Raw genomic sequence first — 20,787 nt, 5'->3', positions numbered from 1 at the left:
GAAAAAAGTGAATAGAGAAGTGTTGTTTACCCCTTTTCCACAATACAAAAGCTAGGGTTCACCCAATGAAATTAATAGGCAGTAGGTTTACTACAAACAAGGAGTACTCTTTTTTTTCCTTATAATGCTCAGTTAACCTGTGGAACTCATTGCCATGGGATGTTATGATGACCAAAAGTATAACAGAGTTCAAAACAGAAGTAGATAAGTTGATGGAGGATAGGCTGGCTAATCAATGACTATAGGCAGAGATAGTCAGGGGTGCAACTCTATGCTAGAGGCGACCCTAAACCGCTGACTGCTAGAAGCCAGGAAGGGAAGACAAGGGTGCATCACTCCAACTGCTCTGTTCTGTACAGACTTCCCATGAAGCTCTGATAGTGGCCACTATCAAAGACAGAATACTGGGCTAGATGGACCATTGGTAACTTAAGTTTTCTCTAAGCTGCGTGGATGCTCAGCAGGCTATCAAGCTGTGTTCACTCTAATTTTTCCCACCCATGTGCGGAACGAATTTTATGTGCACTAATATGGAAGTGTAACAAAATTCATGTGGCAGGGTAGGCTGAGGGGTTTGGATTGTGGGAGGGGGCTCAGGGCTTGGGCAGAGGGTTGGGGGACTGTGGAGGGGGAGGGGAGGGCTCTGACTGGGGCAGAAGGTTAGGGGGAGGTGAAGGCTGTGGCTGGGGGTGCAGGCTCTGGGGTGGGGCTAGGGATTTGGGATGCAGTGGGGTTACCTGGGCCTACAGTGGGGAAAGAGGACTCCTTCTCCCCCCAGCTCTCTCTCTGCCCCCCACTCTCTCTCCCCACAGCAGCACCTGGGCAAGTCTGGGGCTGGGCTGGGCCAGGCCGGGAGTGGAGCGCTTCTCCCCCGGCCACAGCAGGGCTGGGCTGGAGAATGGTGCCGAAGCAGGTCCGGGGGCTTGGGGAAAGGCATCTCTAGATTCTGCAGCCCAGCGCTTAATAGGCAGCTGGGGAGCCACACAGCTTAGAGGCAATTTAGCTATCAAGTGCCGGGCACTTCAGGTGTCCCTCCCTCCACTACCATGCTGCTCCAGCCCTCTGCCTGGGAGTTGCTCCCATGAGCCTCCTGCTTGTTATGCAGAGCAGGAGGGGAAGGAGCACTGATATCAGGGTGCCCCCTGGCTCCCTCACCCCAGTACCACATCTCTGCAGGGCAGGGGTGGTGACCATGGCAGAGCTTAGGAGTGGGAGGGAGGGAGCTTGCTGGTGTCTGCTGCTGTATCTGCTTTGAGTGCCAGTCTACTTAAAGGGGCAATGTACGTAAAGGGGCAACACGTGTGTCGGTCTGTCTGTCTTTCACACAGTGTCATTTCTCACTCTGTGTCACTGTCATCTCTCAACACATAGTTGTTGTTACTACTTGATACTTCCTGCAATGTATACTTCCTGGCGGGGATGATTTAGTTGGGGGTTGGACTAGATGACCTCCTGAGGTCCCTTCCAACTTTGATATTCTATGATTCTATGTACATATATTCTTTTCTTTCAAAGTGCTGTTATTTGAGTTTTTTGACAGGTCTATGCCTTTCATAATTTTTATATATCTCTTACACTTAAATTTAATTCTTTGAGTCGTGAGTTCTAAAATGCCTAACCTGTCGTGGCAGAAGTAATTATCCCTATATTTTAAAAATATATATTATCTAGGTTTTTTGTTTCTACTGGTGGCGCACATCTGCACATTGCTTTGATAATTTGGTGCACATAACAAAATTCATCCCACACATGGATGGAAAAAATTAGAGGGAACATTGTTGGTAATCCAGTAATCTGATGTTCTTATGTTCCTAGAATTTTGTTTTAACATTGAAAAACATTTTCCTTAGCCTTGTTTTCGCAAATAGTGGAATTACTTTGTCTGAAACTTTAAAAAAAAAAAAAAATCACCCTGAGGCAGAAACTCATAGAAAACTTCATCCCAAATGGTTAGTTTGGTAGTTCTAAGCTGCTGAAAGCCAGGTCTTAATGGGTCGTGCCAGGCAACCTTATAATAGGCAGGTTTGGTAGCACAGCCTTTTCAATTTAACCTGCTTCTGACCCCATGCTTTTCAGCAGCTATTGGGGCTGAATCATACATGGAAGGCAGATATGGATGGGGAGGCAGACTAAGGCAGTGCCGGGTTTACAATGGTTCCAGTAGCTCCATGGAGCAGGGCCCATGCTCAGAAGGGGCTCCGGCCTGCTCTGCTTCCACCGCACCCTGAGACTCTGCTGGCTCCCCCCACCCACCACTTGTTCCTCTCAACCTGCCCGCTGGCTGGCTGAGGGCTTCTTTCTGCTCCCTGGCCCCACCCCCTGCTCCTCTCAGACCCCTGGCCAGACCCCAGTGCACCTCCGGCTCTGGGCAGTCTCTGCTTCCCACCACCTGTGGGACCCCCACCTGTTTTCTTGGAGCTGAACCACTGGGACTGGTGCAGAAGCCTGGCTAGTCTCAGCCAGGGGTGTGTGTGGGGGTGGGGAACAGTGTGGAGGGTTTGGCTGGGCCCCTCTTGGCAAGTGTATCTTGAGGGACCCTGGCCGGAGCGGGTCCTGGCCTGGCTGATCGCGCCACTCCCGAAGGGACGGAGCGATGACCAGCCCTGGCTGCGCAGCCGGCTCGTCCCAGCAGACAGTCACCTCCCAGCAGGGCTGGTGAGTGCAGCCGGAAGGCAGGGCTTGGGGGAGTGGGTCTGTGGGGTATATGGGGGGGTGCTGGGCTGTGAAGGGGCCGGGAGGATCTGTGTGTGTGTTGGGGTACTAGGAGTGGGGGTTCTGGGGGTGGGGGGAGTGCTGGGCAGTTGTGGTGTGCAGGGTGCTGTGGATTTGTGGGTGGGTCTGGGGGGTTACTGGGCATAGTGGGTCTGGGGGGCCTCTGGCCATAGGGAGTTGGGGGGGTTGTTGGGGGAGGGGTGGAGGGGGCTGTGTGGTGTGGCATGGGCCTCCCCCAAGGGGAAGGGGCATCCTAGCAGCACAGGGCTGGGCAGGCCACTGTGCGTCGGGCAACTGCCGGTTTGTAAATAGTGCCCTCTCATTGGGTGGAGCAGGGCTGCCCCTGCCATGTCATGCCCCATTGCCTCTGGCTGGCCCCTCGCGCCATAGGGTAACAGAACAGCAAGTGTGAAAAATCGGGGTGGGGGTAATAGAAGCCTATATAAGAAAGACCCAAAGATCAGGACTGTCCCCATAAAATCGGGACATCTGGTCACCCTACTGTGCCATGCTCCATTGCCTCCACGGGGGCCCACAAACATATTTGACACCAGGCCCACAAAAGGTTAATTTGACCCTGGACTAAGGGGGAATACAGGAAAAGGAGCCTAAACTGGTCATGGACCTAAGAGGGGGAAATAAACTTGTGGAGGACAGCAGGGAGAGAGAAACATTGTAGAATGCCAGGAAACTGTGCTCCTTTGCCCAAAATTTGTGGGGGAAGGGTGGGGTGTCAGATTTAGAGTGAATAGAGGGGACCAGAGGTGTGAAAGGGCAGTTGAGGTTGTGGGAGACTTAAAGGATTGGTGAGGGACGTGTGGAAAGGGATAAGAAAAACTCTCCTTTTGGGCAGTAAACTTTAAGAGCTCATTTTCTAGATTGTATGTGATGATAGCTTTCATTATGTAGATAAAAATCAAAGATTTAAAAAAATCAAAATTGGATTTTTTTATTTAAAGTGGATTTTTTTGATAAAGATTTTTTTTTTAATTTTAGGAAAAAGCTTATCTAAAGATATCTCATCATGGAATAGGGATTATAAATTCTAATTCTATAGTATGAGACAATATATACGTGTAACGTTTAAGAAAAGTTTTGTAAATGAGTTCCAATAGTTCATGGATTAGGGCCCCAATCTTATGGGGTTCCACAGGCTTCTGTATAGATTATTTAGGTTAATCTTCCTATCTACCCAGTGGGACTCGGTGCTCAGTCAAGAAGATACCATCAGAGATGCTTAGTTTTGCAGTTATCAAACTGTGGATTTGTTTCTCCAGAGGTAACATGCTTGTTAACAGCTAAAATGTTTTAAAATATATAAATAATATATAGAGGTGGGAAATAAGACCTCAACCCTATTGTCCCTCTGCAAATTTGTGTACACAGAGCCAATCCCTTATCTCTCTCTAGAAGTGCAAAGTTTCAAAAAGTTCAATGAATAGAAGATTGTTGGGGGTGGAATACATCTGGACAAGGAAAAGAAGTCTGGAGATAAATGTGAGAAGCAAGGGACATATACTTGTTCTTTTAAAAAAAATTATGTTTACTGTTGAAGAAAAAAATCCAAAATACTTAACATTGTTGGTTTAGTTAAATAAAACAATTTAAATGTCTGTCAGGTGGTGGTCTCTTCCTAATACAGCATGGAAAGAAAATCCTCCAAATACTAATGATGTTGAATTGGAGATAGTTCATGTCCCAATGACTTCATAAATACTGCTTCCATTTCCTCTGGTAAATGAATGATTGTTTGGTTATTTCGTTTTCTGATATAGCTGTAAAACTAATCTGAAAAGTTTTCAAAATCACTCTTTAAAAATGTATAGTGTATACCTTCTAAAAATGAAACCTACATCTATCTCCAAGTTGTGAAGAATATCTATTAAGGTTATAACAACTAACAAGAATGTGCTTTTATGTAGAAAATCATGATTAAATCGAGTCTTCCTGACTAGTGATTTAAATCAAATCCACCCTGATAAAAGTAGTGTCCATCTACTGCTTCCTTATCCGAAGTTACTTCATTTGCCTGTGCACATGCCACTCTTGGCTTGCTGACGCCCGCGGGAGAGAACCACTGATTTAGGCCTCATCTGTCTGAGCTTGGTTTCCCTTTTGAATGGACCTACCCAATTTTCAACTTGGTGCTTTTTTAAAAAGTAAGAAAGATAACTAGAAAATCCAAGGAGATTAACCATACATTTTCAACATTCACGACCAATAAATGTTTCAGAGGAGTCTGCCAACACCAGAAAAAAGTTCATTTTTTCTTAAAAACCAAACAAATGTCAAGTCTCGAAATGAACAGGTGAAGGATCCAGACAGTTTTTTGTATTTTTTCGTCCCACCTATCCTGAAATTTACTCTGTTAAAACTTGCATAAAGCCCTATACAAAGCTTAACAACTACTAGATAATTAAAGCCTGTTTAATTTTTCAGTTTCCAATATACAGTACTACAGTATTGCTAACTTCAGGGGATCAAAAATCATGAGTTGCCTCCCCCCCCCATGAGATATCTATCTAAGATTATATTGTGTTTTGTAGGTCTGTCTCTTGAATTTTGAACTCCCCCTTCCCATCCCCAGGGTGTATCCATGTGACCATTAATGTTACCCACTATCCCACATGTATTGGATGAGGTAATTTTTTTGGCTTCTGGTGCAGGAGCACTCACCTCCACATCTGCCCATCTCCTGCCCAGCAATTAATCCTGTCTCCCATCAGTTCTGCCCCACACAACCTCTCTCATTTAATCTGCCCCTCAGTTCAGTCCCCCAGCCGCAAACAACTCCCAGCTGCTCTCAGTTCACCTCCCAGCACTCACCCCATCTGCTCAGCACCATCATCAATACAGCCCTCACCTTCCTCACTTCAGCCCTCCTGCAGCCCATAGTTCAGCTCTCACAGCGTCACCGCTGCTCCTCTTAGGGTTTTTCACCCTCCCCAGGCCTGTGGGGGATGGCCTCTCCCACTTCCCAGGCTGGTAGGGAAACCCTGGCTGCCTGGGGCTGACTGTGGGAGCCCTGCAAGGAGAGGCTCGTTATGTCAGCCCCTGTCACCTGAGACAAGTTGACAGCGATTTCTAAATAAATGATTAAACCTGACTCATGATCTTGGGATAGAACTCTCAAATGTCAGGAATTTTTTTTTTTTTGCCATGTCTTGTGGGGGGAATCTTGACATTTGAGTGTCCGAGATCATGAGTCAGGTTTAATAATTTTATTTAATCATGAGAGATGCAATTTTCTAATTCACAAGACTTGGCATTTCTGGTACTGTAACACTAATTGCTACAAAAAAATTAAATGCTTGAATAGCTACTAAAGTCTATGTATTCATAGAAATATTCAACTTCACCAACACTTCACTTGCATTAAGTTACGTGAACTAAAACTTCAAATATCTACTATATTAATTTTGAAATCTCTACTACACACTTGATAAATATTATATGCAAAAAGTTTTATTGCGACAGTGTTGTTTAGGTTGCATGACAAAGAACTCAGAAGTTAGGAAATGCCAGGTTTAAAGTTGTCTGTGCAACCTCAATTCAGGACCCTTAAACGTCCATACTGTGGACTGTATGAGACAGGAGCTTTGTATGGGCAAAGTGGGAGTATGAACTTGTAATTTAAGTACAGTATCATAATACATATGCCTGAGGGGGCAAACTTAAAGCTGCATGGACACCTTAAATCTGAGACTACTTTCAAGTGCTTGATATACAAACTTACTAGGCCTTCTTGAAGGGGAAAAGGTACTATTCTATTGTATGCAACTGACATTTGGGCTCTGTTTTTAAAGATGAAGAATTTTGGTAAAGGGTAATACTGCTTGTGGGATTCCACTTAAACCTTAACTTTAACGACTAAAATTTTGTCTGAGAGCTATATCTATAAAATCATGTGATCATATACACAGAATATAATTTTCACCACTTTAAGAAATTTAATGTTTAATCCTCCATTTGACTTCAGTAGGCTTTCTGGCTGAGTAACAGGTGCTTGACTGGAGCCTTGAGGATGATCTGAATTGTTTATGAAATCACTTTGTCACATCTCTATAGTTCAGATTGAACTGAGTTTTACACTTCAACATGGGTTGAATCCCTTGTACATATAAAGAATATAGCGTAACATCTACTCCATCCTCACACTCCAAAAAAATTATAGCTCCTACCGTTTAAGGGCAGAGCTGATTTCGAGAACTTGCAAATCTGTTTGAATTTTTAACAGCGGGTCACATAAGTGATTATAAGATCTAGTGCGTAGCATGAGTGGGAGTGGAGCAAGTTTCAGGGTGGAGCTAGCTTGTGGTGGCCTCAAGGCTTGGGAGTGCAAACGAGTCCAGAGTGCTAGCTCTCAAAACTCTGGCCTCAGCATGGAATCCTGGGCACTTGGCATATGTTGTAATTAGCTTAAATTCTGACTGTCTCCAGAATTCACTGCTTTGTGGGGATCATCTGAATATTGTAAGTTGACAAGCTACAAGAGGCAGATTTCAACACTTTCTATCTACTGGTATAGAATGCTAAGAAATAATTATCTGATAAGAAATGTTGCCTTTCTAATTTAAAGGGTGGAAAAGTTTAATATTCATACCACACACATAAATCAGGAATCAGTCTCTTGTAGTTAAGGTTGCTACATTAATTTTCAACACAATTCATATTCCTCTAGTTAGATGAGACTCAGTCAGGAGAACAATACTCAGTTACAGTTGAAACTACAGCACATTGTTTTATAAGCAATTACAAATCTAATCCAGCAGTTGAACCAAATTTTGTTGTTGAGATCTTTAGCTTCTTGTTCATACCTGTAAGTTCCTCTTTCAGTGTATATATAGTTATTTTTACAGCTGGCTGTTGTAGTGAGACCGTACTACTGAAATTTCAGAAAAAAATGTTTCTGTTGGCAGAACACACAAACTGAAGACAGACAAGAACAGAGAGGATCAGAGGCAAGAAAGCCAACCAGTTGCCTGTGAGCACAGTGTGACCCTGTAAAGAGAGAGAGCATGTGTACTTCTGGGTCTGGTGTTGGTTAGAGGCTTGGGACTATAACGGCTTGTCTACACTTACATTTCATAGTGCTCTAACTTGCTGGCTCGGGGGTGTGAAAAATCACCCTCCTGAGCGCAGCAAGTTTGAGCTCTTTAAAGCACTAGTGTAGATAGCCTCCGAGCGCTGGGCGCTAATCCCCTTGTGGAGGTGAATTACCAGGAGCTCTGGGGGAGCTCTCTCCCAGCGCTCACGTACGACCATACTCGCACTTCAAAGTGCTGCCGTGGGAGCGTTCCCACAACAGCGCTTTGAAGTTTTCAGTGTAGCCATGCCCTGAGCTAAGCAACTGCTCCTTTTGTTCTTGGTTCCACCTGTGTTCAGAGAAGCAGGCCTTTGTACATTATTTGTAAATGAACAAGATTGCATCAAAGAAAATATTGGATTCCATCAATTTCTGCTTCCAACTGGAGTATGCCTAAGGGCCCTGAACTTTGAGTAACCACTCAGGTTGAAAAGGAACAACAGTAATGTTTTTCATGCATTTTAAAAAAGGATGGGGGCCCAAAATGTTTCACTTCCTTTGATATTTGCTGTCATAGTCGTAACTCTGTCACATGGGTTTTATTGCCATAGGCTTGGATTCCTTTTTTATTGCTGTTTTAGTAGAAACCACATTTTGCTTAAGTTTGTACAGGAAATTATGGCAGGATTTTAGTGTGAACAGTTTCAAAAAAGAGAAGTATGAGATATGCAGACAAGGAGAAACTTTCTTTTTGAAGAAATCATCTGATCCATTAACGTAAAACACAATCTGCACGAGCATGCTCTTCTCTCAGCATGCTGTTTTCCTATGAAACTGCAATAAAGAACTGAATGTGATCACTAGTGCTTTGGCAAATATACATGCTGCAGTATCAGAAAACAGCAGGGGCATAATGTTGTAAGGAAATGTTTGCCCACCCTGTCTTCAGACAGGGCAGAGGGTGTAGCAAATGCCAGGAAAAGATTGATTATTTATTTATTTTCAAGCTATATAGCTAACTTTTCCTGCCTCCTTGTAAGACCTTTAGTATTTTTCTAATCACCATATTAAGCAGGTCTTGGAACCATTGCTTCTCTTGTGTTGTGTTTGGATTCTCTGGGTGAATTTCTGACCCAGTTGAAGTCCTTGTGAGTTTTACCCTTGACTTCAGTGGGGCCACGATTTCATCCTCTGTTAATTAGTAGTTGAATCTGAAGCCATGTAACTTCTGCATATAGCTAAATTTAGCTTTACTAAATTTATTCATGACTAGGTGTTCAGTTAGATGTGTCTTCTTAATACACTGATCGTACACTGATATGAAGGTATTTTTGTCTTTACATTTCTACAGTATCCCGTTCCCTGTAAGATTATCAGTAGCCTATAAAAGGAACATGGTATCCCTGTGTACCCCTTTGGGACCAGTGGGTGTACACCCTGCAATAATTTCCTCATTTGGGTCATTAAATGAGACATTTATATATCTAACAGCACCCCCTTCTGAGTGTCTCATTGACAGAAATATCAACTAAAACAGAAAAGATCTTCATCCAGACTTCTTAGTGGGGAGGCATACTCGGTCTGAACTTTTTCCACCTGAGTTTCCATTTCAACTCTAGCCCCTGTACTCTAAAGACACTCTCAGTTTTGACTGCTTTGCTGAAGCCAGCCAACTGCAGTTCTTCTCCAGACAGCATGCAGCTCCTTATAGGCTGAGTCTCCAGTCATGCAGGAATTTGGAAGGTCCCTCCCTAAGTTGCTTTCCAAAGATATTCTCTTACTTCTTTCTTTGGGAGTGCCTCTCTACGGGAACTGTCCTCCAGCTGAGCTGTGGTTGCCATTTATGAGGTCCAGATTCTCATTAGTCAATTAGGGGCCAGTCAGCTACCTAAGCAGTTGTAATTACTTCTGATGAAGTGGGTTTTAGCCCACAAAAGCTTATGCTTAAGCTTATGCCCCAATAAGTTTGTTCGTCTCTAAGGTGCCACAAGGACTCCTCATTGTTTTTGCTGATTCAAATTAATACAGCTACCATGCTGATACTTACAGGTGGTCAGAGATGGAATTTTTTTCCCCTAAAGAAGATGGATGGAGTGGGTGCTGCCTACTCTTAAAGGGGCCAGCCATCCTGTGATAGTTAAGGCTAAGTTTTTTGTCATGGATATTTTTAGTAAAAGTCACAGACAGGTCATGGACAGTAATGAAAAATTCACAGAAGCCTGTGACCTGTCCCTGACTTGTACTAAAAATACCCATGACAAAGTGCGAGCTGGGGCAGCTGGGAGCTACAGGGGGTCCCCCCGCCTCCAGGTTCCCCTTGCTGCAGCCTGCTGGCACTGGCTGAAGTCACACAGGTCTTTGAAAGTCAGATTCCGTGACCTCCTGACTAAATTGCAGTCTTAGTGATTGTCTATAATAAGATAAATATACGTCAGGGATTCTCAACCTTTTTCTTTCTGAGGCCCACCATAACATGCTACAAAAACTCCAGAGCACAGCCAGGGAGTGGGGGCTCGGGAATAGGTGTAGTTTCATTTCTATTCTGGGTGGGCAAGGGCCAGCGGGGGTTGAGCCAGCTCCACCCCCTGACTCAGGTGGGGAGCAGGAAGGGCACAAGCGAAAATTATAACTCAAAGGTGGGGGGCTCAGCTCAGGGTGCAGGGAGAGGGGTAGCTAGGGGCTGTGTGCAGGCATGGGGGTAGCTCTGGGCTGTGTGCAGATGGGGGGTGGATGGTGTAGGGACGGGGTAGCTCTGAGCTATGTGCAGATGGGGGGGGGGGTAGGTCAGGGTGCAGGGAGGGCTCCCCCTGCGATAGCAGCTCCCCGAGGGCTCTGCCAGCCATGGAGCCAGGTCCCCCCCACCCAGACAGCTCTTACTGGCTGCATGAGTAAAGAGGGCTGGGAGCTGAGGAGCAGCTTCAGCCCCCTGCACCAGCAGCAGCAGGATATGAGGGTATGACTGCCTGCTCCATGGCACCAGCTAGAGCAGCAGCTGTCCTGCACTGCTTGGCTCTGGCTGCCCGCCACTGACCTGGACAGGGGCAGGGAGAGAAGGAGGGGTGTGTGTGTGGCGGGTGGAGCTACCCCAGGAATGCCCTGCTCTTGCACTGTAGTTTGCGGGGGAGCAACACTCCTGTGTCTCCTAACTCTGCCCATGGGCTCAGGGCTTCTGCTCCATGGGGAGCACTGGGACTTGGGCCTCCAAAATTCAGCCCTGCTGCTCCCAGCTTCAGCCCCACAGGGGGTGCTGGAGATCGGGGCTTCAACCCCTCAGCTCCTGGCTTCAGCCCTGCCAACTGATTCAGCACACTCTTTTGTAGTCTAGACCAGTGGTTTTCAACGGGATCCACAAACTATTTCTGCAAAAAAAATGTGCTGAATCAGTTGACGTCTGTGCCAACCTAGGCTTCTGGCATGAACAAAACAAAGTTAGCTACCGTGATTAATATGAGTTTTAACCATGTGTTGTGGAGGCAGTGTCTAAAGCCATTCATGATGATGATTGAATATAAATAGGGCTTGATTCTTCTATAACTGTTTCTTCAACTTCAAAGTGTATGTGTTTGTTTTTTTTTAAGGCCATAACTTTTTTTAATTGATATAAGGTTTTCTGAGTACCTTGGGTATGGATGTTAATGTGCATTTGTAAATAAACCAACTTGCCCTTTTCTTTAAAAGGAAACTTTAAAAATTCTGTTCATTTCATGACCATGCTGTGAGAACAAAGATTTTTTTACAAAGAATAGATTTTAAAAAATTGATCTTGGTTGATGGCTGATCTCCATTTTTTTTTTTTTTGAATGTTTGACTGTAATAGAAGAAAGGGGCGGGGGAGGAGAATCTGAGTGACCAGTGTGTGTATCTTTTACATCTTCTGTTGGGAAATGGCAAATGTTGCAAGAGTTTCTTTCAACATATCAATCTACCTGTTCTTCACCAATGTAAGTTTACAATTTTTGTATGAATATTAAACCATAACAAATTCTCTTTTCTAGGCAAAAAGGAACTATTGAAGTGCTGAGGTTATAATAATTGGACCCTTTGTCTAGCCACTGATATTCATATTGTATGCTGAATTTTTCTTAAATATTCAACATCATGTGGGGGGAGGAGGGAGTTTAAAACAAATTCTTTAAAGCACTGACTTCTGACCATCCAAGTATATAACAAATACCCTTGTCTACTGCACTTCTCCCTTCCCTCCCCCACACCCCCATGGTCCACTATTTTAAGTAATTTTCTTCTCTTGTTGATAAATGTAGGCCATACCAGCAGAGAAGCATATGTGGTCTTGAGAGCTCCAACAATAAGGAGCATGTACCTGTACATCTTTCTCCCACATATATACTGTTGCTGCCTTCTCCCTGGGTGTGATGAAATTCTGTCATTTATGTTCCCCCCCAGTCCCTTCAAAGGGATTCTGGGCATGGGAGAAGGAATGAAGATTCCTTACCCACTGTCAGCTTTTGGTACTTAGACTTCAAGAAATGAAGAACTTTCCCTCCTCTCTGTGTTCCCTGCTGCATGGATATTTTTGGAGGGGAATGGAGAGTGGAAATAGTGGGCCTCATACTTAGATATTTTTTTTTTTACTTTTAGAGACAGGGCAGCTTCATTCTGAGACTAGTTGTCCATACATAAATGTCCTGATTTGCAGTCCGCTGCAGAGCTGTATGTTGGTTCTAGGTCTTCAGCCTTACGAACTCTGTCTTGGGTTGGGACAACTTCTCTGTAACCTGAATTTTATCCTGTTCCCCCTCATACATTTTTTCTGATTCTAATTTTTTTCTAATTCTGATTCGTTAAAATATGTGAATGGATTCCTGTTTACACATCCACCTACTGTCAGAATTGGGGAAGGGGTATGGCATTTTCTTTATTTTTCTTTGTTGATCTGTCCCTGACAAATGTTGTGTGGGCTTAAACTATACTTTGGGGAGCTCTTCATTCCTGCTTAACAAGGAACTGAAAAATATATGTTCTAGAGGGCACTATGTCATTAGCTATTGGCCTCAGAATAAGGGTTGCTTGCCTGTGCCTCCAAAGGACCAAGCTTTGAGAGCTAGAGAAGTTTTGGCTTGACTTATACTACCCAAATTTAGGAGTTCATTTTTTTTAAAAAAAAAAAGCAGAATTACAGTTAAGTAGTTATTCTTTTCAGGCACTTTATAGTGTTAATCTTATATAGTGTTATAGCACCTTTCCTGTATATCATACTATTTTTTAAAAGGACCTTTGTTTCCTGCGTATTGTGGCTTCTCTCCATCTCTGTAGGTGATTGATGGTTGGACCTTTTTTAGGCCATACACAGTGACTAGGATTATATGATGGACATCAACTATGGTATTGGCATTTAGATTTGAACAGCAGTTCTGCGACCCTTGATGTAATATAGTTGACAGTTTTGGCTGAGTTTATCTGTAAACTGCTGTTCAGCATTATATGCCCCGAATTTTTATTTATGTATTAGAACATCCTGATACTGTAGTTTGTTGCCCAAAGGCTTGAGTCCTTTTATTGATTTCAAATCTTTTGGTTTGCAAAGACCAATTTCTGTTTGCAATAAAAAGCTCCTCCCCTGTATGGAAGTCAAAGTGCCTTTTCTATGCTCATGTGGTCTCATGCCCCCTCATCTCTGTTCCTTGTAATCTTTAGATCTGGATGTGACTAGATGCATCAGAGTAAGACAAACTCTGCAGTTCAACATAGACTTGAGTACACCAGCATCGTCGCTAATACTCCCTGCACTGTGAAACTTAATTCACCTGCCATGTGTCCTGCTACTGAACCAACCTCTACAAACTCCATCCCTGATATATTGGCAGACTTTGTAGGAAAGAGAGGCCCTTCTGCAGAGGAGAAACTATGCTAAGTCCTTCCCCTACTTCATCATGAATGTAATATTTCCAAATGGGGAAAAATAAAGCACCACTAACAATCAGGGCAGTTGGCTTCGTGCAGTGGTTCTTAAACTTGTGTACTGGTGACCCCTTTCACATAGCAAGCCTCTGAGTGCGACCCCCCCCTTATAAATTAAAACCACTTTTTTATATATTTAAAACCATTTATAAATGCTGGAGGCAAAGTGGGGTTTGGGGTAGAGGCTGATAGCTCACAACCCCCATATAATAACCTTGTGACCCCCCCCCGAGGGGTCCTGGCCCCCTAGTTTGAGAACCTCTGGCTTAGTGGCTCCAGTTTTTTACATCATCTTTACAGCCAGCTCTGGGACATAGCTCTTGTAGTTCAGTGGATGTTTGTCACTCAGCAAATTGTAGACCAAGTAGAAAATAAGTATTTTTAAAAATGATTGGTATAAAGTTCTTTCCTTTCCCATTCCATGTTATGATCTACTGCGCATCTCCATCTCACCACTGCATTTTTCTCTCTGCTGTAGACATCTGGCTCTCTTTTCCTTGTGGCACAATCTGTTTACATTTTGATATCCTGTCTTCCCCCTAGTTGCCAGACTTCTAAACCTGCTCTTTTTCATTTGATCTGAAATGCTGGATCAGTGCTTCTGCTCATCAGAATACCTTCTCTCTTGAGCTGGTCTTAACCAAACAGTGTCTTTGAAGAAAATGGAAGAAGTTTCAGGAATGATGTGGGCTTTTAGAAATGACTACTTCAGAAATACTAATAAATTGATTTCCCTCCCTCCCCCCCAACACTTCAGAGGCGAAGTGGTATAATCTCCGTTCTATAGCTGGCAAGCAGAGGCACAGAGAACAAAATCAAGTGTCCATGAACTTGGGGTGCCAACATTTTTGAATACTTAGCAATCTTAATTCAGATGTTTTCTAACTTTTCAGTGCTTGATATGAAATCGTAATGTTCATTTTAATGTGATTTTGTGTGTAATTTCCTATGCTGTTAAAAGAAACGAGGCGGAGAAAAACAAATTTCAGCATGTGGCATCATATTGATACCCACATGGTTCATCAGCAGGGTTGGAACCTTTCGAACCACAATGTAGACTTCTTCCACTTACTGTATTATTTCTGTCAGTTACTCACATTAACTCCTCACTTAATGTTGGAGTTGTGTTTCTGAAAAATGTGACTTTATGCGAAACGATGTTAAGTGAGTCCAATTTCCCCATAAGAATTAATGTAAATGGGGGGGGGTAGGTTTTAGGACACTTTTTTCGCCAGACAGACATTATATACATATACAGTATAAGTTTTAAACCATTTGAAACAAACAGTTTAATTCATTGCTGTGTACAATATTATTGTGAAGCTTGGTTGAGGTGGTAGAGTCAGAGGGTGAAAATATTTCCCGGGGAATACCTTGCTGCTAAATGATGAACTAATACTCGGCTGAGCCCTCAGGGTTAATACGCTGTTGTTGATGTAGCCTCATGCTCTACAAGGCAGCATAGACTGAGGCAAGACGGAGGAAACACAATAGATGCAGGGCATCTTCCCTGCAAAAACTGAATGTGTTAAGGAGCTCTGAAGGTAGTCCTTGCTTTGAAGAGTTGATAAACTGTCAGATTTATCAGTCTGTGGCGTACCTAGCATAATATTGAGGTGCCAAGAGTAAGAAGTAAAATTACTTGAAAGGACTGTTGGGGATACAGTTTCTTGTCTAATCTCCCTGAATATTCAGATTGATGTGGGATGTGCGTATGACCCAAAAATCCCTCTTTCCCAGTTTCAGGCTTTGCAGCTCAGTTTTTAGAGTAGGGATGGGAAACTACAGCCTGGGGGCTGCATCCGGCCCTTCAGATGTTTTAATCCTGCCTTCGAGCTCCTGCCAGGGCGTGGGATCCAGGGCTCTGGCACTCCAGCTCTGCATGGCTCCCAGAAGCAGCGGCATGTCCCCCCTCTGGCTCCTACGCACAGGGACAGCCAAGGGGCTCTGCACACTGCCTCTGACCCAAGCGCCACCTCCGCAGCTCCTATTGGCCATGAACAGGGGGCAGTGCCTGCGGATGGGGCCGCGCGCAGAGCTGCCTGGCCAAGCCTCTGCATAGGAGCTGGAATGGGGGACATGCCACTGCTTCTGGGAGCTCCTTGAGGTAAGCGCTGCCTGGGGCCTGCACTCCTAACCCCCCCATCCTCCGAACCCCTCATCCCCAGCCCTACCCCAGAGCCTGCACCCCCAGCCGGAGCCCTCCCTCCTCCTCTTCCCCTCTCACCTCAGCCCCCAATTTCATGAACATTTATGCCCTGCTATACAATTTCTGTACCCAGATCTGGCCCTTGGGCCAAAAAGTTTGTCCACCCCAGTTTCAGAGAATATATCAGGGTGGCCAAATTTACTGACCTTCTGAGCCACATTCGGCAATCTTCAGAAATTCGAGAGCCAGGGCACACCACCCGGAGTGGCGTTTCAGTCCTGCAGCGGGGTGGTGGGGCTAGGGGTTTCTGCCCTGCAAGGAGGGAGGGGGGGTCTCAGGGCTTCAGCCTTGCAGAACACGCCTGCTGGGGCTCAGGGCTTCAGCCCCACTCCTGTTGAAGCCTTGAGTCTCTGCACATGTGCTGTGCAGAAGCCCCGAGCTCTTTTCGTGCTCCCCCCCGACTGGTAGATGAAGAATGGCGGGGGGAGGGCTCCAAGAGCCACACTTTAATAGTAAAATAGCCACATGTGGCTTACGAGCCAGTTTGGCCACCCCCGGAATATTCACGTCTAACTCCAAACACCACCATGAACTGCTGCTGATTGTATGTATTGAGAAAAATCTAGTCATGCACAGGAAAGAAAAAAGCATGTTGCTGTTTTTCTTCCTTTTTATATGTGGAATTACATACTAGTCTCACATTCTGCAGTGTAGTTTTGGTAAGATACAAATTCAAATTACAGAGCATCATTAAGTATGGTAACCTAGAGCTTTGTAATTTTGCTGTATCGTGCTCAAATGTTTTGTTTAAACTGATTTTTAGTATCAAGCAAGCCTTAATTCCATAGTAGCAGACTTGAAACGTTGAAGTTCATGGTTTTTTGTTAGTATATGTACTGTCAGAACAGGAAGCCCCTGTTGAGGAAAACAGATTCTAATACACTTATTTAGTCATGCATAGGACTCCGTGTCCGTCACAGAGGTCCGGAAGTCACAGATTCTGAGACTTCTGCGACCTCTGACTTCTGCAGTGGCCAGTGTGGCTGACTCCAGGGCCGCCCAAGCAACTGGCCCCAAAGCCTCGTACTCAGGCAGCCCTGGGGCCAGCCACACTGGCCGCCACTAGAGCGGGTCTGCAGCCGGCCGCTTGGGTGGTCTCACAGCCAGATGCACTGGTCACTGCTCTGGCGGCCCTGGGCAGCTGGCCCCGGGGACTGCCTTAGCAGCTGCCAATGTAGCTGGCCCCGGGGCTCCCCCATCCTGGCAGCAGCTAGAGCTGCTGTGGGCCCCCCCATCCTGGAAGTGGTGCTCTTCCCTCCCCCCCTCCCCCCAACATCGGGCCTCCGGCTCTCCCCGTAGCGTGCACACGCACAATTCAATCATGAGTATTTTTAGTAAAAGCTGTGGACCAGTCATGGGCAAAACACAACTTTTACTAAAAATACTCATGATTGAATCGTAGCCTTAGTCATGCATTATTGAGGTTAGAGTCACTACTGGTAAATTCACTGCTTTTGTATGCTGTCTTATTGAAGTAGGCAAAATAACACTGGTAGTGGCTTAGTTTCCAAAGGGTGCAGTAGTCACCATTAAGAAATCAGTGTAGTTTATAACTGTAGGTGACTGTCTTAATTATCGTGGTTGTTACAGGGGAAATAACCATTTTCTCTTGGTGCAGACTTATGTCTGTCTTCTTCCCTCCACCCCACCCCATAACCATATGCTTTTGCTCGCTTGCTTATATTCTTGGTGCTTGCCGTGATCTTGGTCTTGTCCCACCTCTCATCTGTTCTTATATTCCTGCTTCCAGCAGTGGCACCGTTATAGAGGTTGGAAAGCTTTGGAAGGAAGTAGGGTGGGGAGGTTGCATACAGCTGTGTTCTGTGTCACCTGAAACATCAGCTAAAGAGTAGGAGTTGATACTTCTCTCTGTGGTCTAGCCCTGTAGGGTCTGGCCAATAGCAGAAAGAATGAAATTGCACTAAGGGGAAGCTCAGAGGGGATTACAGCCTGGAGGAGGATGCTAAATTCATTCCCCTCTATTTTCATATACTGTATATTGGGAGAGGGTGGCACCAGGATGAATCAGGTGTGGGTTTTTTTTGTTGGGGGGGTGTCAAGGGATGGGGACATACACCTCGACCCCCAATAATTGTGTTCATATACACCTCTCTGAGCAGGAGCAACAGCAGCAGCTGGTAATTGGAGGCTTTCCTTAGCAGAAGAATAGCAACAGATGGAAAGTTCCAGTGGTAACAAGCAGGAGGGAAAGCCTTGTAGGCCACTCTCGGGCTTCTTGCTGATTGAGCTTCCCTAGCCCAGAGGAGGGGGATGGGAGAAGTTGGTGTAGAACTGAAGGAAGCAACTGCTGACTATATTTACAGGGCTTACATGCCACAGCTTTTATTTCTGCCCTGTTTTAATGAACAGCTTTTATTGACCCTTGGAGTTGGAAAACTTCAATCTGAAAATATTAAAGATTGAGGAAGGATTTCTGGAATAGAAGTGCTCAGGAAATCTCAATTACAGGTATTGCGCTATATAGATATATATATATAGCGCCTCCTATAATTGAATGGTTTCTGGCTGTTTGTAATCTGTACATAAAGGTATGACTCATGAACATTTTCTATTACTGTAGTATTCTAATTTTAAACATGGTAAATGTTGCTAAGCATGCTATTCTAATACTTTAAAATACATTTATTAATGGAAAACTGGACTACAATAAGGTGAAATCTCTGTATACTAGTGAAGAAAGCAAATTTATTGGGAAAAAATACAGGAAGTTACATGTATGAATTAAGTAATGAACTGACTGTTTTTAAAACTTTCAATGTTTTACGGAAAATATATTCGAAAATAAAGATTGAAGTACAAAGATTATCAGTATTTCAGGGTGTAAATATATAACCTGTTTTCAAGTGTACGAATTCAACATGTATCATTAAAATCACGGCTATGCAATGTCTTTTCTATTAAAATATTGCCTCATGTAACTATCACTTTATAACTGGTATCTAAAAAATCTGAAATGGATTAAGGCTGTAAAATTTGTTTGTGGTATCTAGTAGGAAAGCTGGACAGCATTCAGTACCCTGGGAATTGCCTAGAATAATGAGTAACTATCAGGCAAATAAGTGAAACTTGATATACTACATACTACACTTTTGACTTTTTTTTCTTCTCTTCCTTTTTCAGATCTTGAACCAGATGATTGTGCATCCATATACATCTTTAATGTAGACCAACCATCATCCTCTGTAAATCAGCCAATTTGTATCCCTCATCATGGATTGCAGTCACACTCCTCTCCTCTGTCTCCACCAACCAGACTGCAGGGTCATAAAAACTATGAAGGAACTTGCGAGGTACCAGAATCCAAATACAGTCCAATAGGTGGACCCAAACCCTTTGAGTGCCCTAGTATTCAAATTACATCTATCTCTCCTAACTGTCATCAAGGGATTGAAGCTAGTGAGAATGAATTGTGCACAAATGGCCCAGAAAATGAATATATGGAAAGGCCTTCAAGGGACCACCTGTATCTTCCTCTTGAGCCATCATACAGGGAATCATCCCTTAGCCCAAGCCCTGCCAGCAGCATTTCCTCCAGGAGCTGGTTCTCAGATGCTTCCTCTTGCGAGTCCATCTCTCATGTTTATGATGATGTAGACTCAGAGCTGAATGAAGCTGCTGCTCGATTTACCCTTGGATCTCCTTTGGCATCTCCTGGTGGTTCTCCACGGAGTCCAGGGGATGAACCTTGGCAGCAGCCTTATGGATTTGGGCATGCCCTGTCTCCTAGACAGTCTCCTTGTCATTCTCCTAGAACTAGTATTACAGATGAAAATTGGCTAAACCCAAGACCAACATCAAGGCCCTCATCGAGACCTACATCCCCCTGTGGGAAGCGACGACACTCCAGTGCAGAAGTTTGTTATCCCGGCTCTCTCTCTCCTCACCATTCTCCAACTCCATCACCTGGCCACTCTCCCAGGGGAAGCATAACAGAAGACACATGGTTAAACACTTCTCTCCATAGTGTACAAGGTCTTAATCCTGGCCTTTCACCATTTCAGTGTTGTACAGAGACTGACATCCCTCTTAAAACAAGAAAGACCTCTGAGGATCAAACTGCTACTTTATCAGGAAAAATAGATTTCTGTTCTGAAGAACAGGGTAATTTATCACCATCCCTTGAAACTGCAGTAGATGATTGCTCTGGATCTCAGCATGTGTTGAAAAAGGATTTGCCTGGTGACCAATTTCTTTCTGTTCCTTCGCACTTTACTTGGAACAAACCAAAGCCTGGCCATACTCCTATATTTCGGTAAGTGGTATAAAAACTTAGGAGTTTTTCAAACTTTCCTGAATGTGTTACATATGTTTAATGTATTTATCTCGATGCATTATGAGCCTTTTCAAAGAGAATTATATTAGCAATATGAATATTATAATTAGAAAAATAAATGGAACCACCAGATCTGCTTCTTTGTTAAAATATTCCATCCACATTATAATGCAACAATTATTTCAGCTCATATACTTTGTTGAATGTGAGCAGACTGTTGTCCTTGCACAGAACCCCAATGAATCAAATGGAATTTCACAAGGACAAAGCAGTTCACAACATACAACTTCCTGTGAGATTTGGGCCTTAAATTATAAATTCTTCAAGGAAGAAATGTTCTATTCATAGTCCCAATGCGTAGTGCACTTGGGTGCAATAAATTAGTAGTAACCTAGTAGAGCAATAAAATACTAACTGTGGCTAAGCAAGAGAGAGAGGCATATAAAGTGTGAGTAGTTGTAGCCTTGTTGGTTCCAGCATATTGGAGACACAATGAGATAATACGAGATAATGGGTGAGATAATATCTTTGGACCATCTTCTGTTGGTGAGAGAGACAAGCTTTTGAATCACACAGAGCTCTTCTTCACACCAGAAGTTGGTCCAATCAAAGATACACTTCACCCAC

The 20,787-nt window shown here is 44.1% G+C and overlaps 1 protein-coding gene across 2 annotated transcripts in view; it reads left to right on the top strand.

The window, feature by feature from the left end:
* NFATC3 (nuclear factor of activated T cells 3) overlaps positions 1 to 20,787 on the top strand; it is a 140,657-nt gene that overhangs the window by 15,566 nt on the left and 104,304 nt on the right. For both annotated transcript variants that reach the window (XM_084644227.1, XM_084644226.1), the window contains exon 2: positions 19,008 to 20,139. In XM_084644227.1, the coding sequence (XP_084500353.1) occupies positions 19,008 to 20,139 (1,132 nt within the window). The remainder of the gene's footprint in view (positions 1 to 19,007; positions 20,140 to 20,787) is intronic.

Source organism: Lepidochelys olivacea (assembly GCF_965140295.1).
Source record: "Lepidochelys olivacea isolate rLepOli2 genome assembly, chromosome: 12".
In the NCBI taxonomy this organism is placed as follows: Eukaryota; Metazoa; Chordata; order Testudines; family Cheloniidae; genus Lepidochelys; species Lepidochelys olivacea.
This window is presented reverse-complemented; position numbering and strand designations above follow the sequence as displayed.